Consider the following 16469-nt stretch of genomic DNA (forward strand, 5'->3'; position numbering starts at 1 on the left):
GGGGGACACAATTTAGTCCATTAACAGTTATGCTGAAGTTTTGGGGTCATTTATGTAGCATTTCTATGTTTTTAATCTCCTATGTTGACAGTCGTCTTCTATGCGAATTTTAAAGTGTTTCAAATGTTATCTGAAAATATTCAAGACCCCATTCTCCAAAATTATAACTAAAGACCCACAATAAAGTTCTAAGTTTTTTTAGCCTTTTTTTTTTTTTAATTGTAACATTTCAGATGACTATTTCTGGGAAGGGGAATATATTTACAGATATTAGACTCAAGTAAATACTAATTTTGATATCTTTACTGCTGCATTATAAGCAAATTGAAAGAAAGCGTTTGGGAGTCAGATATGTCTGAGTGCTGCCATACTGGCTTTACCCTTTAACTACTGTACTTCTTTGGACAAGTTATTTGACCTTTCTGAACATCAAAGGAGGGTAATTCCACTCTTTCTGTGCATTGTTCTAAGCATTAAATAATAATGTGATTTAAAACAATAGTTCTAGGGGCACCTGGGTGGCTCAGTCAGTTAAGTGTCTACCTTCAGCCTAGGTCATGATCTCGGGGTCCTGGGATCAAGCCCCGTGTCAGGCTCCCTGCTCCATGGGGAGTCTGCTTCTCCCACTCCCTCTGCTGCTCCCCCTGCTTGTGCTCTCTGTCAAATAAATAAATAGATCTTTAAAAACAAACAAAACAAAACAAAACAAAACAATAGTTCTAAAATTTGGTGCACTACCTTAAGGAACACTGGGAAGCACGTTTTAAAAGATGCCATTTTTAGGTCTGTTCAGCAGAGGAGTCCACGGGTCTATGGTCAGGCTTAGGAATTTATAATCTTAAAAAGCTTCTCCAGTTGATTCTGAATATAGCCCAATTAAAAATAAATTCTAGATTCCACTCACTCTGATCCTACACATATAGGCAAGAAGAAAACAGAAATATATGACAAAGGATAAAAGGCAGGAAAAATCTGACCAGGGAGAAACATGGAGGCAGAAGGCATTCTAAGTAATAGAAATAGAATGGAGACAGTGAACAAGTGAAAGTAAATTAAAAAAAATTTTAAATGAAAACCTTTTTAAAATTATACAAGTCATATGTTATCACTGTGCAAATGCTACCATAAAAGAGCAAAAGTCCCGCGTTCCCTCCTGCCACGTACCTTCTGAGATGTTCCGATGTTCACATACACACATACCCTGTCTGCTGGGTTTCAAAATTATACATACAGGATCATACTGTTTTGTAACTTGCTTTTTTCCCTCAGTAGTACATTAGGAACACCTTCAGACCTGACTCATGTTTAGTGACTGGATACATCACTCATGTTCAGGTTTTATATGTAAAATGCAAATAATATATATTCTAAATGCATTTACTAGCACTTACTCAACTATTTCTGCAGGCTTGATTACCTGGGGAAAAGGGAATGCAATGCCCTTCCCACCTTTTTCTTTTTTTTTTTAAAGATTTTATTTATTCATCTGAGAGAGAGAAAGAGAAAGAGAGAGCACGAGAGGGAGGAGGGTCAGAGGGAGAAGCAGACTCCCCGCCGAGCAGGGAGCCCGTTGCGGGACTCGATCCCGGGACTCCAGGATCATGACCTGAGCCGAAGGCAGTCGCTTAACCAACTGAGCCACCCAGGCGCCCCCACCTTTTTCTATATAACCTGACAATTTCACTTGTTAATGAAGAAATGACTTCATTTTCAAAATATGCCAAATACATTCAGCTTCTCTCTCTCTCTATATTCACATATATATTCAATATAATATATATTATCAATATATACAATCCAGCATAATACACAGCACACACAGTAAGCTAGGACTTGGTAAACTTCAGGACTGAGAGGAGTTCTTGGCCTGCTTGTCTGGAAAGTGCAACAGTCCCTTGTAGACCTCTTGTCGTCATTGTTTTCAAAATTTCTTCTAGAATAAAAATTAAAACAAAAGGTAAAATCCAATTAAAATCATCTAGTGAAGAGTGTATGATCACTAAACAGTTTAATAAGATGATAAACGCAGACTATTTGCAAATTCTACTTATCTGAGAAAACAACGTATACCAAGTAAATTTCTATTAAAATGGACTTTAGTCAAATGGGAGCACCTGCATTTTCAAGGTGTCGTGGAGAACTCTGATCATACTGAACGGCCTTGCTTTGCAGTGGTGGCCTACTCTGGACTCAACAGAAACATTAATTAAACTTGTCGTTATAGCAAGTAGTTAGTTTAGTTGCTTGGCTCCAATCCTGGCCTTTCCTTTGGGATGAAGAAAGTCAATGAAAGTAGGGCAAACTGTACAGTGACATTAAACAGTGGAAGTAAATGAAATAGCTTATTTCTTTCAGGTATATTGAAAAAAGCAACACCTTCCCTTTTGTAAATAAGTGATACTAAAAAGACTGAATTAAGAAAATGGACTTACAAACAAAGCAAAACTTAGTAATCATTATGTGATTTGAGGGGCTAAGGACATAAGATATAAGATGAAAATCAAACTTGTGTACTGAAAGAGAAGAAAGATTATGGTCAGTTTAGTACGGAGTCATCTGAAAACCAAGATCTAAAACTCCATACCATGAGCTAGCTTCACATGAACTAAAGAGTACATAGCAGAATTGTCAAGGGCATGTAGACTACAATGTGGAGAGAAAATTCATAATATTCAGGGTGAGGTGTTAAAAGAAGAAATTACAGATTTTGTGTTTGAATATTATTTTATTAGGGGAAAAACTGTCCTCTCCCTTTAAAAAAATACTACTTTCTAAAACCAGAAAAAACTGTATCTTAAAAATCTCTCTTCTTTCAATATGAATGTTATGTTTGTGTGAGCTGTTGTCAGTGATTATATTTACAGTGTTTCAGGTTACTTTATAGTCTTTAACATTATTAACTTTTGATTTCAGCAAAGTAAGTGGTTAAAAGATAAAGTAGTCTGGATTACCTGGATTGTTTTCTTTAATGGTAACCAGATAGAATAATCCTCTTGGTGACAGAAGGTCTGGAGCCAGTGGGAAGAATCGGTCCATGACTTCCCGACCATTTCTGCCACCAGCCCAAATGGCTTCTACTCCATGACTTCCTACCTGTGACCATTTAAAAAACACCGTTTTGTTTTGATTCAAGTTACATTTAGAATCACACACAAAATCTTTTTGACAAGTAACATTCACCAAACAAGTATATACTTTGTATTTTACTGCTGTCCAGGAGGCAGAAAAGTTGAATCTGAGCCCCACCATTTCCTAGCCCTGTGCCCTTATGGAAGTTTGTCATTTTTGTGAATTAGTTTCCTCCCTTATCAGTGAAATCAGAAAAACAATAGTTTTAACTGTTAAAGTAGAAAAATGGTAACAAATTAATTTTTTCCATTGCTAGGAATAACAGAGGAAATATATTTGAAGTTTGAAAACAGTGCTCTGCAAATATCAAGTGCTTAGTAATAGTTGTTACTATTTATGCAATGTTTATATTGATAGACAGAGGTGATTCTTATACTTAATACATAACAATCAGGAAGAGACTAAAAGGGAGATCTTACATTATAAGAGATCTACTCTGCAGGAAGTTTGTTGAAACTACATGTCCTGCTGCATCTGGCTCTCTTCTAGATTTAAAGTATGAATTGTACAGACCTTTTTAAGGAACCTATTTAATATATAAAGGTTCACCAAAGCATTTTTCCCCATAACGATCTAATTCTATCATAGAAACAAAACACATGAGAGTTCATACGGTATTAAAAATCTTTAGATTCTTATCACTGTGTATCATTTTCAAAACTAAAGAATATTTTGAAAAAAACATTCAAGAACTATTTTAACCCTGACAATTATTTTCTTTCTTATCCTTCAATGGTTTTGTCCATATTTTAAACAAATTGTATACAATCATGCCTACTGCTTTTATTCATTTAAATGGTATATATTTCTCCATTAAAGTAAATTCATTTATATCTGTAACTATATACATGTATTATTTTACAGACAAGGGAAATATATTCATATACCTGCTTTTTTAAAAAATTGCACTTTCCCCTTTTACTGTTTTGCTTGTCTGCTCCTTCCCCACCTTACACACACACGTTTTTTTCTTTTTTGTCCATGTTTTACAAAGACAGGATTATATTCTATATTTTTACCCCATATCTTGCTTTTCTCACTCAACAATACCTTAAGATGAGCTCTTCATGTGATCAGGTATGGTTCTGATTTACTCTTTTAATGGCTGCCTAGTATTTTATAATGGAAAAGTATAATATCTTATGTAGCTATTGATGAGCATCCAATGCATTCATTTACTTAAATTTTTTTGTATCTAATTTTTAAAAAACATTTGTTTCAGAGAGAGCGAGCGAGAGAGAGCAAGGGAGCAGAGAAGGGGCAGAGGGAGAGAATATCCAAGCAGCCTTGTGCTGAGCGCAGAGTCCCACGTGGGGCTCGATTGCACAACACGTAACATCAGGACCTGAGCCAAAACCAAGAGTCAGACGCTTAACCAGCTGAGCCACCCAGGAGCCCCTTTTTGTATCTAATTTAAATTATTCTGATATCTATCATAAACTTTTCAATACAATTTTCCAGAAAGTAAATTATATTAGGAAATTTATCAGTTTCTCTGTTTTTTGTCAAGACTTTCCTCCTAGAGACTTCCCTTTCCTGGCATTCCTAGAATTACTTCTTTTTCTGGGGCTCCTGTCTTCCTCTTCCTTGGTATACCCCCTTATTTTGGTGGAGCTCATTCTATAGATGTTTCATCAGGTAAAGTGGTCTGTGGACAGAGCGCATGGTGATAAGCCTGTCTTTCGTTATTCTCTTCCAGAATGGACTAGTATCCCTCTCTGCTAGACCCTGTTTATATGCCTCCCCAGGGATGCTCAGCCAGGTTTATCTGCTTCCCCCTAAGGGAAGATCTCCTGGCACCAAGCACATTCTTATAGACCACAGAGGGACGGTTTCCATCTTCACAGGGAGGAGTCATGTTTGGTTGTCTGCTATTTGCCTGCTACCTGAGCCTTGCTGTACCTGCTCTTGATCCTTCATAGCTCACGGGCACAAGCCAGAAGTGCCTAACCTCATGTTTCTACATATACTAGTAAGTATAGCCACAATTTTTTATATGCACAGACTCCCATTATTTTTATATTATGTATCCTGGATCTAACCTCTAAGTCTCTTATCTTTTGCCTGCATGATTTCCTTTTTTATCTTCAGGCTCTGTGCACTGAAATCTTTCATTTGGTTTCCAGAACACCGATTCAGGTCTTGACAGAGACCAGATTCTCTTTTAATTCATTTCCTAGTGTTTTATTTTGTAAAACATGTTTTTAAGCTCAAGGAAATCTTTGTTGTCCTACATTTTGATTCTGCCGTCCAGCTAACTGCTCAGCTCATGGGAATTATGACACTAGCTCTCGCTGTTGGGACTGTGAAAGAGCCGAGGTCCTGCCTCCTCTCAATCATCTCCATGTTCCAGCAGCTGTAAGGCTCAGGAGAAGCAACTATGTAGCTTAGTAGTGGGAATGTGGGAGAAAGGAAGCCCATTCATGTTCCATGAACAAGCCCACATTCCCAGAATCTCCTCTTCATTCACTAGTCTTGCCAGAAGTTTGTAGACCTGATAGACCATGATGTACTTAACTACATCTCCTCTGTTACATATATAGGTTCATATTATGTCATCATAAATAAACATGCAATAAACATATTTTTGTGAATGTCAACTTTTATTCTACTGTTGAATGATTTTTTTTTCTTTAAGATTTTTATTTATTTACTTGAGAGAGAGAGAGAACATGAGGAGGGGGTGGGCAGAGGGAGAGGGAGAAGCAGGCTCCCCACCGAGCAGGGAGCCCGACGTGGGGCCTGATCCCAGGACCCCGGGACCACGACCCAGGCCGAAGGCAGACGCTCAACGACTGAGCCACCCAGGTGCCCCAATGATTTTTTTTCTTTTAAGATTTATTTATTTATTTGTCAGAGAGAGAGACAGCGAGAGAGCGAGCGAGCGCACAAGCAGGGGGAGCGGCAGGCAGAGGGAGAAGCAGGCTCCCCGCCGAGCAAGAAGCCTGACTCGGGACTCGATCTCAGAACCCTGGGATCATGACTCTAGCTGAAGGCAGAGGCTCAAACGACTGAGCCATCCAGGCATCCCTTGAATGATTTTCTTAAATTATATCTCAAGGACTGAAATTACTGGACTGAAACATTTTTATCACTCTTGGTATTTATTCACATAGTCCTTTCCTAAAGAGTTGTATTAAGTCGCATTGCCCTCAATCTCTGTTCACCTTATGACTTTCCTTCTCAAATGAGTTCCTGTGTCAGAGGAGCAACAAGTTCTTAGTTGCTTAGCTGCCCTTAGTAGTAATAGCAGCTACAGAGACTTTTGCCATCTTCGTAGAGGAGAATGTAATGTTTATCAGCCTTGCCAGAGAATGATTCATCAATGAATAAAACAGGATCATGAATAATTCAAGGAAAGCTAGCCTTAGTTCGTTATTAAACTTTGTCTGCCTTGACCATTCTCTCTTTAAATTGGGATATGATTTACCGCTTCATTATTGAGATTTTCCAAACCATATATTTCAAGATGTTTCTTTTCTCTACCTGAAATAAGAGTCACCCCCCCCAACACCTGTGAAAGGAGGAAATTGTTGACTTTCAGAAAGAATTCCTATAATGAATTTAAGGATGATTTAAAATATTGTTTTGCAAATTTGCAATTCATGGTAGAGGACACACACATGCAAATTTAAATATATGGCCTGATTTCGATGGGAATTTTAAGGATGAATACGGGTCACTGTATTTCTATTAGTTTGAGATTCCTTTCCTATGTCTACCAACATACTTAATTATTGACAATTAGGAATAATATCAGACCAGTCTGTGTTAATCAGCAGCTGACTAATGTCATATAATGAAGTTCATTTGATTTTAAAGAAAATAGCTGAAAATATTAATAATTAAATCTTGTTACATGTCTTACCTCTTCAGGTGGAGTCACTACATAGGGGGGGATTAAACACCAGAAGATCAACTTTTTCCTTCAATCTTGGTAGTAAGCCTTTGACCTAAATGTTTCAATAGTCAGAATTTTAAGCTAGACTCAGAATTAAAATAGATAAATAAATAAAAGTTTAAAAATACTTCTTCCCATGTTTTTAGAGAACAATGTGTTAGAGGGCTAAAACTGTAGACAGAGATGGAGATAAATATTTTTACATTTTCATTCAGATATAGATTATATGCATTTACCTGAAAATAGGAAATTAAACTATTTAACAGAATGAACATAAAATGTCCAAAAAGCCTCTGCTTTTTGACAGCTCATATGTTTACACTCTGGGTTCACTTTTAGAAGATTAAATAAGGAAGCAAGCTCTCCTATGTTCTGTATCGATATACATATACTCTAAAGCTATTGCTCTAACTTAAACATTTATTTTTTGTAACCAAGAGAAATGTTTTATGAGATGACAAAAAATAACAGAAAACACATATATATAAAAATATATATACATATATGTGTATATGTATTTATATTTGCTTTCTATTTTAATTACTCATAAATATACTGGCTGGAACAATTAGATATCAAAGAAAGGGCTAAAAAAAGTGGAAGAGACACTGAAAATCTCAGTTGTTTGGCATTTTGTAAACCTTTAAACAACTGGGTACAATTTTCTGTGGAACAACAACAAAAATGTCTTTTTAAACAAAGTGCTTTTAGGGCACAATGCCATTTAAAGTATTCCTTGGATCCCTCTGATGACTGAATTACACACATACTCACAAAATCACATCTGGTCATGTCACCCCGCACTGTCACAGGTACAGTAAAGTAAAAACACTGTTATCTGGATAGGTTTTCACCCCTAAAGCCATTTCCTTCAATTACCACTTTGTACAGACTCTTGCCCATGAATTCTGAGGCTGTTTCTTTTTTTTTTTTTAAAGATTTATTTGAGAGAGAGAGCAAGCACACGTGCGCACATGCAGGAACAGGGTAGAGGGAGAGGAAGCAGACTCCCCACTGAGCTCGGAGCCTGATGCGGGGCTCGATCCCACAAACCCTGAGATCATGACCTGAGTTGAAATCAAGAGTCGGACACCTAACCGACTGTGCCTAACCGACTGCGCTTAACCGACTGCACTTAACCGATTGCACCACCTAGGTGTCCCCTGAGGCTGTTTCTTGAGATGGAATAGCTGAAGTACTTCAAGGCAGGGTCCAAAGTGTTAGGTATTTTATTAACATTCTTATAATTCTCCCATATATGCACAGGGACCTACCATTATTTACTAAATATTTTTCATTAAATAGATCTTTTTCTGTTAACTAAGTTTGTTCTAAAGGGAAATCAGTATTACTTCCTGGAAATAGAAATGACTACAAGGATAAATGTGATATAAATAAAAAAATGTTATGGTTATAGTTACTGCTGCCAGTCTGAGAGTGACCCAGGTCATCTGTCTCTTTGTTAAAGAGACATCTGCAGGGAAGCCTGGGTGGCTCAGTCGGTTAGGCATTTGCCTTCAGCTCAGGTCATGATCCCAGAGTCCTGGGATCAAGCCCCACATCAAGCCCCTCATTGAGCCCCACATGGAGCCCCGCATCGAGCCCTGCATCAAGCCCCGCATCGGGGTCCCTGCTCAGCGGGGAGCCTGCTTGTCCCTCTCCCTCTCCTTCTATCCTGCTCGTGCTCTCTCACAGCCTCTGTGTCTCTCAAATAAATAAATAAATAAAATCTTTAAGAGAAAAAAGACATTTGCAAGTGTTTAAAAGGTGTTAAAACTGAGACCTTCTCCCAGATGTAATCAAAATGGCTGAAGGAGAATTAGAGAGAGAAGGGCTTTTACATTATGTGATTCAAAGTTATTTAATACTCAGTCATACCATCTCAGTACTGGGCACATCACTGGGCTATTTACTCACAGCGTGAAACACTGCCTCACAACTTCCATTTTATCCAGGTTTCTAAAAGCAATTCTATGTTTGTCATCGTAAGAAGCCTGTTAACTATACAGTTCAAAGAAAACACGCAAATAGCATCTTTGAGGAGATGTTAGAGGTAACTTTTCTTTCCCTATTCATTTAAAAAGTGAAGAATAACATTTTTGAGGGAAGTGATTCAGGTATACCCTTGTCTGCAAGTAGGAAGATGACTGGTGAATCTGCTGTTCCTTTCAGTAGTGATACTGCAGTGAGGAAATACATCTGAAATAACCAAAAGCTTTATTTTCAATTACATAAAGAAATTAAGTTTCTCACATTGTAAAGAAAAAGCTCAGAAGGTAATTTTCCAGAAATGTTGAGTAAGGAAACTAGAAAAGAATTTGCTTTGTAATTGTTTATAATGGCTCTGAGGTACTATATACTAATAATCATTGCAGTACTGGATTTTAAATAAAGGAAAAAATGGATATTAAAACATGGAAAATGAGGTAGTTTACAAAGAAAATGGATTTAAATAAGAAAGTCACGGTAGGCTGGATATAAGGTCTAATCACACACATCTCTCACTCATCCACATTCAGCTTTTGGGTGGTCTCAGAGCATTAGAACAGATCCAAGAATTGGGAAGTAAGCAAAAAAGCCCTCTGACAAGAAGTTTTAAATCCATATAGCAAAATGTACTTTATTCATATGAGAGGCTCTTTTTCAGAGCCCCTGAACTCTTAGTTTAAAATTTTTTTTTTTAAAGGAGCACAAGCAGGGGGAGTGGGAGAGGGAGAAGCAGGCTCCCCGCGGAGCAGGGAGCCCGATGTGGGGCTCAATCCCAGGACCCTGGGATCATGACCTGAGCCGAAGGCAGACGCTTAACGACTGAGCCACCCAGTCGCCCCGAATTCTTATTTTATTTTATTTTATTTTTTTAAAGATTTTATTTATTTATTTGAGACAGAATGAGAGACAGAGAGCATGAGAGGGAGGAGGGCCAGAGGGAGAAGCAGACTCCCCGCCGAGCAGGGAGCCCGATGCGGGACTCAATCCCGGAACTCCAGGATCACGACCTGAGCCGAAGGCAGTCGCTTAACCAACTGAGCCACCCAGGCGCCCCGAACTCTTAGTTTAAATATAAGTTTAACTAAATCACTTGTTCAGTATTCTAGCACAGAGCACATGGAAAGAGAGAGCGAAAATGCCACCAACAAGTAATAGTAAAACAAGACAACATAAAGCAAGTGAAGAGAGAGACAAAGAGGAGAGGAAATAAAAACTCAAAATCACTGCAGGCTCTAGCTACTCAGTGTAAAGACAGAAAGCCCTGAATAAGCCCCATTTTCACGCTAGCACGGAATAGTAACTAAGGTTCATATTAATGACCCTGAATCAATCAAAGGTAAAGTTATGTTTAGTTTGTTTTAGGAATATAAGGAAAGGCATATGACATGTCTGAAAAAAGTCTTTTTTCTAAAACTAAAAAAGAAGCAAAATGAAAATACTACTTTGTAAACACGTAAGCTTAGTTATCCAAAACAATGACTTTGTATCATGGCTGTGATAATCTATGCTCAGTGTTCTGAATATAAACAAACGTAGAGTTTTGTAAGTGGATCATAATACCTATGCTAATGCCTACTTCCTTCTTTCTTTGTCGGTACTCAGTGTCACCATCACCTTGAACCACTTAAAGAGCTGACTCTGGCATTGACTACCACAAGCCATGTCCTGAAACAGCTGTGAGACCCCGAGATTTAGATTAGCACGGTCTGGGCTTAAATTCTGTATTTATCACTTTATTAGTCATGTGACTTAAAAAAAAAAATGAACCTCACCTCAGTTTCTACCTCTGTTAAAAAAAAAAGATATTCTGAATTTCTTATATCTCTAAAGTTTTATCATTATATCAAAAACATATATTTAACACTAATCATAGACACATTAAAGAAACAAGTTAAAATTGTAAAGGGCAAAACCACCACAGTGATCCCATGTAAATCACCTGAGTACCTTTCTTGATAATCTAGTTTTTAATAGCAGTAACAAGTTCTAATAGGTAAGAATTTCTTACATGTTTGGCTTAATTCCTTCCAAGCGGAAAAGTCATTTGTGAGTTTAAAAAAGCAGAAAAGCGGGGCGCCTGGGTGGCTCAGTCGTTAAGTGTCTGCCTTCGGCTCAGGTCATGATCCCGGGGTCCTGGGATCGAGCCCCGCATCAGGCTCCCTGCTGGGCGGGAAACCTGCTTCTCCCTCTCCCACTCCCCCTGCTTGTGTTCCCTCTCTCGCTGTGTCTCTGTCAAATAAATAAAAATTAAAAAAAAAAAAAAAAAAAAGCAGAAAAGCTAAATACTCTTACCACTGTAAGAATAATTCAGGTCAAGAAGCACAGAAAGTATTTTTCTTATCCCTACCTGGTACATGCTGTTATGATTTTTTGCTTACAAAAAAAGCACTTATAACAATAACAAAAGTCCAAAATTATCCAAGTCTTACTAATTAAAATATTAAAGGAAAACTGCAACTGGAAAATATATGTGTAACTTAAAATAAAATGATGGTTCTGTAATTGTGATGTGTCGTTTTTACCTGCCCAGGCTTCATTCCCCGCTTTCTTCTGATTTTATCTCCTTGATCTCTATTGGGTAAGCTCTATCTCCTCTCATTCTCAATCCATGTGGCTTGGGTAGGGTTTATGCCAATGCAGCTGCCGGGGTGGGACTATGACTCAGGCCTAAACCAGTCATCTCCGTATTTCGATCCCCTTTGGCCATAGTGAGAGATTGAGAGATGGTATATGATCTAAGATGATCGAAGCAATACTCATTCTGGGGCTTGTTAGACTAACTGAATAGAAAGAGTTTCTTTCCACGGAGGGGTGAGGGAGGTGTTTGCTGAGAAATAAGATACAGACATGCAAGTATCTTCTTACCATGAAGGGAAAGACTACCTAGAAATAGAGCCAATAGAGAAGTTCAGAGCTAAGAAAAAGATGCCTATCATATCATTTGAGTTCCTGGAGCCAGCTGTGCCTGAAGCCACACTCTCTCTTTACTTAAGCCAGTGTGAACTGGATTCTCTGTCACTTCTTTTTTTTTATTAAAGATTTTATTTATTTATTTGAGAGAGAGAGAGAGAAACAGCATGAGAGGGGATAGGGTCAGAGGGAGAAGCAGACTCCCCGCCGAGCCGGGAGCCCGATGTGGGACTCGATCCCAGGACTCCGGGATCATGACCTGAGCCGAAGGCAGTCGCTTAACCAACTGAGCCACCCAGGCGCCCTGGATTCTCTGTCACTTCTGACCAAAAGATGACTGATCCTTCCAAGACAGTAGAAATTCCCTTTGAATTTTGGACAAGATGAATTACAACAGTCAAGAATTTACTCTGTAAATTATGGGGTATACTATTAACTGGATTAAAAGTTAATTAGGGCGCCTGGGTGGCTCAGTTGGTTAAGCGACTGCCTTCGGCTCGGGTCATGATCCTGGAGTCCCGGGATCGAGTCCCACATCGGACTCCCTGCTCGGCGGGGAGTCTGCTTCTCCCTCTGACCCTCTTTCCTCTCGTGCTCTCTGTCTCTCATTCTCTCTCTCTCAAATAAATAAATAAAATCTTTAAAAAAAAAAAGTTAATTAATTAATCACCCAAGCTTCTTTGACCTAACCATCTTAACCTTAACGTATTTGAAAAGGAAATTAACTATCATTGGACAAGGACGAACAGCTCACCAAGTCTGTAATTACTGGCTGAATGTGGACTTTGTTACAGTGTGCCGTCTCCAGAGTGCAAGCTGCTGCCTCAGGGTGGATGTCAGTGCACCTAGACACAGAAAAGAAAGAACACTGTATCTTACGACCATGAGGCAAGCCTATTACTGAAAAATTAAAAAACGCTCCACTGCTTTTATACACAGCAGATTTAGAAAAAAATTAAAATGCTTTAATAATGGTGAAGGAAAAAAACAAAGATGTGTTATATTAATGAAAAAGAATGTTATATTGATAAAATGTGCAAGTGTAGAAAATATACATACATGCATACACATCTGAAGGCATTTACTAAATTATGAATCCAATGAATACTATGCTATCACAAAAATGAAATTTAAAAGGAATTTTTGAAAAATAGTCATGATACAATATTAAATGAAAAACACAGGAAATGGGGGAAAAAAAGAAACATACTTGGACCACGTGTGGTAGAATTGGAAGTGACTTTTATTTTCTTCTTTAAACTTTCCATATTCTCAAATTTTCTTAAAAAATTTAAGTAACTTCCAATTTTTTCTGGTAATCAGACTATTTACCTAAAAAATTTCAAATTTAGAAATACCCTAAAATTATTTTGTTGCTTCTATAATTATGCAGTATGATGGAACAGTTTTGGACATGCAGTTATAATTTTTAGGGAAGAATAATTTACAATGAGTCCTTATTACACTTAAGTAGACCCTTTCAGATATATATTATTTATTTACAAAAATGATTTCATTCGAGCGGTTATACCCCTAGTGAATTTCTTAGGGGAAGATATGGATGAATTTGATACACTTACACTTACATGTACAAAGCTTGAGGGCCTATCATAGAGGCTAGGAATGCAGATACCACTCCAGACCCTGAACCTACTTCAAGGCATATTTCCACTCTAAAAAAAGCAAAATAAAATAAATATGAGTATAGTAGGATAAAAATATACATCCCAGAAAATGACTCTCAATCTACTTTTAATATGTATTTCTCCAGCATCCCTTGTCCACAAATATATGGAAATACAAAAGAAATTTATAAACACACTAATTTCTGACAACCACTTCGTGCTCACTTAATTCTGTTTAACTCAAAATTGTTTGGAGTTTGTAATTTAAGTCCATAAAATAGATGGCTTTCAATTAATTTCTACAAAACATCACATAAAAACTATGGAATAAGGTTGAGGGTTGAAAATATTAATATGAAAAACATCAACCCTTCTCACAAGGAGCTCCTAGTTTGTATTTTCCCAAAATGATAGGGTTAGTAGTATTACATTATTTATTTATGAAAGATGTTTTCTCTATCATTTAAAAGTACAGAACAGGGCGCCTGGGTGGCTCAGATGGTTAAGCGTCTGCCTTCGGCTCAGGTCATGATCCTAGGGTCCTGGGATCGAGTCCCGCATCGGGCTCCCTGCTCCTTGGGAGCCTGCTTCTCTCTCTCTCTCTCTCTCTCTCTGTGTCTCTCATGAATAAATAAATAAAAAAATCTTTAAAAAAAATAAATAAATAAAAGTACAGAACATTCACAAACAAATGCATTAGCATATCCTAGGGAAAAAAAATTCCTTTCTCTTAATAGATTTAGAGCAGCAAAGAAATTCCTTATTTGTACAGCTGTACACTGAACTGGGAAAATACCAGAGTATCTGATCTTAGAATATTAGTAGTAACTTTAACATGCTTTTGAATAAATTCTTCATTATACTGTATTTTATCCTTCAATTAAATTTATTTCCCTGCCTATAATCTACATATGCATCAAAAGCACCAATTATTTCTATCATAGAAATGGGTTTGATGGGATTTAGGAAGTCTCTCCAGCAACTAACTCCTCAAACAACTATCCAACTACAAACTCCAGCAGCTTCTAACTTCTGGAACCAGTCCACATTATCTGACAAAACTTTATTATTCTGTGGGAAGGTCTGTTGAATATTACCAGGCGGCTTTTATTTGAAAATAACTATCATGCTTTCATAAACAGAATTCCAAGACCAGAAATAATCTGACTTCACAACTTAATCAGCTCCTTTCACAGCAATTGCAATGCAATTTGTGTTTGTAAATCTTTCGGGGGTATCTTGAGACTAAAAGACAAATTATAAAAATCAGTACTGTACCATTCTATATTCCAGTAAATCCCAAAGTTCCATCGTTTACAATGGAAAGCTAGTTTAATAAGAGTTGGGGCATTTTATATATGGAAAAATCTGACCAGGTTTAAGAGAGATAAATAAAATACAGAAATATAGATCTATGAAGCCTGACAGCTGTTTCATCTTGAGAAAACCAATTTCAAGTCCTGATCTTTAAATAAATCTAATTACTCAAATTCCTTTCATTAAAAAAATTACAATGTAGGTATTCATTCTTTTAATGTCATTTAAATTTATGGGGGCACTTGAACAAGTCAATTTTATTATTTATAAAGTGCTCGGGAAAATTCCATAAGCTGCTAGCTATGTAGCTATTTAAATTTTTAAGTTAAATGAAAAACTACGTTCTGCGTCGCACCAGCCACATTTCAAGGGTTCGGTAGCCACACACCGCTAACTGGCTATCGGTACAGGGCACGGAACGCTGTTCAGTGGGTTTAAAAATACTTCTCCACGCCTGGATCTCACAACCTCATTTCATTTTTGTGCCCTTCCGTTGCTACAGGGTGCTTTTGTGTACTGAGTAAATTAAATACGACGCAGCTTTTAATATTTACTAAAAAAAATTAGTATTAATAAGCAATATTTTCGGAATATTTGGTTTTTGAACGTGTTATAATATCGCTGCTCTTGGGGGCTTGTGATCTTCAGACTAACAGCTGAAAAGAAAAGATATACATATGCCGGCGTGAAAAGGAGCTATGGAGCTCCTGCGACCAAAACAACACCTTCGCAAAAGTAGGTAGCTCCCTGGCCCGCTCATTACCGGTAACTACAGGAAAATCGTCTGTAACTGCGTTCTAGTGTCAGTGTTCGCCAAGTATGCGGACACCGCCTCCTCGGGGCAGACAGCATCCCTCCTTTCCTTGGCTCTCCTTCAACGCCGCCTCTCCAGGACGCCCGAGCCCTCTCCCGCGGGGACCCTCGCCCCCCTCGCCCCCCTCGCACCCCTTCAGCTCGGCCGCTGCTGCCTCGAGCGCGTCCAGCAGCAGGAACGTATCCTCCGCGGGCTCGTACACATTGCTGAAGGCGCCGCGGCCCACGTGCCCATGCAGCGGCGTGGGGAAGCTCGGAGACGCCATCTTCCTTCTCTCCGTCCCACGCGCATGCGCCAAAATTGCGCGTGCGCAGGCCCGGCAGTGGGGGGCGGGGCGCCGGAGGCGGAGAGAAGAATCCGAGCTTGTTACTTCCAACAGTTCGTCAGTAAATGCTCTTGGAATTTCTAAGTAACCAGTTATATGATCTGCAACTGCTGACATTTCCTTTCTTATTTCGAATATTTAAATTTATTTCATTTTGTAGATTAGCACTTGATGCAGGGCATCCTCGATTGTTTTTGACTAAGGGGAGTGTTTTTATTTCTTTATTCTACATTTAAAAGTTTTCTTCTATTTCTTGTTTGCAAAGAATTGAAAAAAATACATAATGGTTACTAAATTTTACTTTTTTTTTTTACATCAGCTGAACTTTAAGCTTTGAGCTTTTAAGATTAAGATTTTTTCTCATTTAATTTTTTTCTGTAGTATATTATAAAAATTACCTTCCTGATGTTAAATCATGAAGGCACTCTTTTTAACCCAAGCAAGATGATTTTTCTTTTA

At 38.0% G+C, this 16469-nt stretch overlaps 1 protein-coding gene across 1 annotated transcript; it reads right to left on the reverse strand.

Moving 5' to 3' along the window:
* Positions 1 to 1607: 1607 nt before the first annotated feature.
* N6AMT1 (N-6 adenine-specific DNA methyltransferase 1) lies at positions 1608 to 15957 on the reverse strand. The gene is given in 7 exon segments (XM_021678037.1): positions 1608 to 1933; positions 2952 to 3093; positions 6998 to 7027; positions 7029 to 7082; positions 12684 to 12774; positions 13516 to 13602; positions 15817 to 15957. Coding segments are annotated over 7 exon segments (645 nt in total). The 5' UTR covers positions 15951 to 15957; the 3' UTR covers positions 1608 to 1826.
* Between the last annotated feature and the right edge of the window lie 512 nt (positions 15958 to 16469).

Source organism: Neomonachus schauinslandi, chromosome 1 (genome assembly GCF_002201575.2).
Source record: "Neomonachus schauinslandi chromosome 1, ASM220157v2, whole genome shotgun sequence".
In the NCBI taxonomy this organism is placed as follows: domain Eukaryota; kingdom Metazoa; phylum Chordata; class Mammalia; order Carnivora; family Phocidae; genus Neomonachus; species Neomonachus schauinslandi.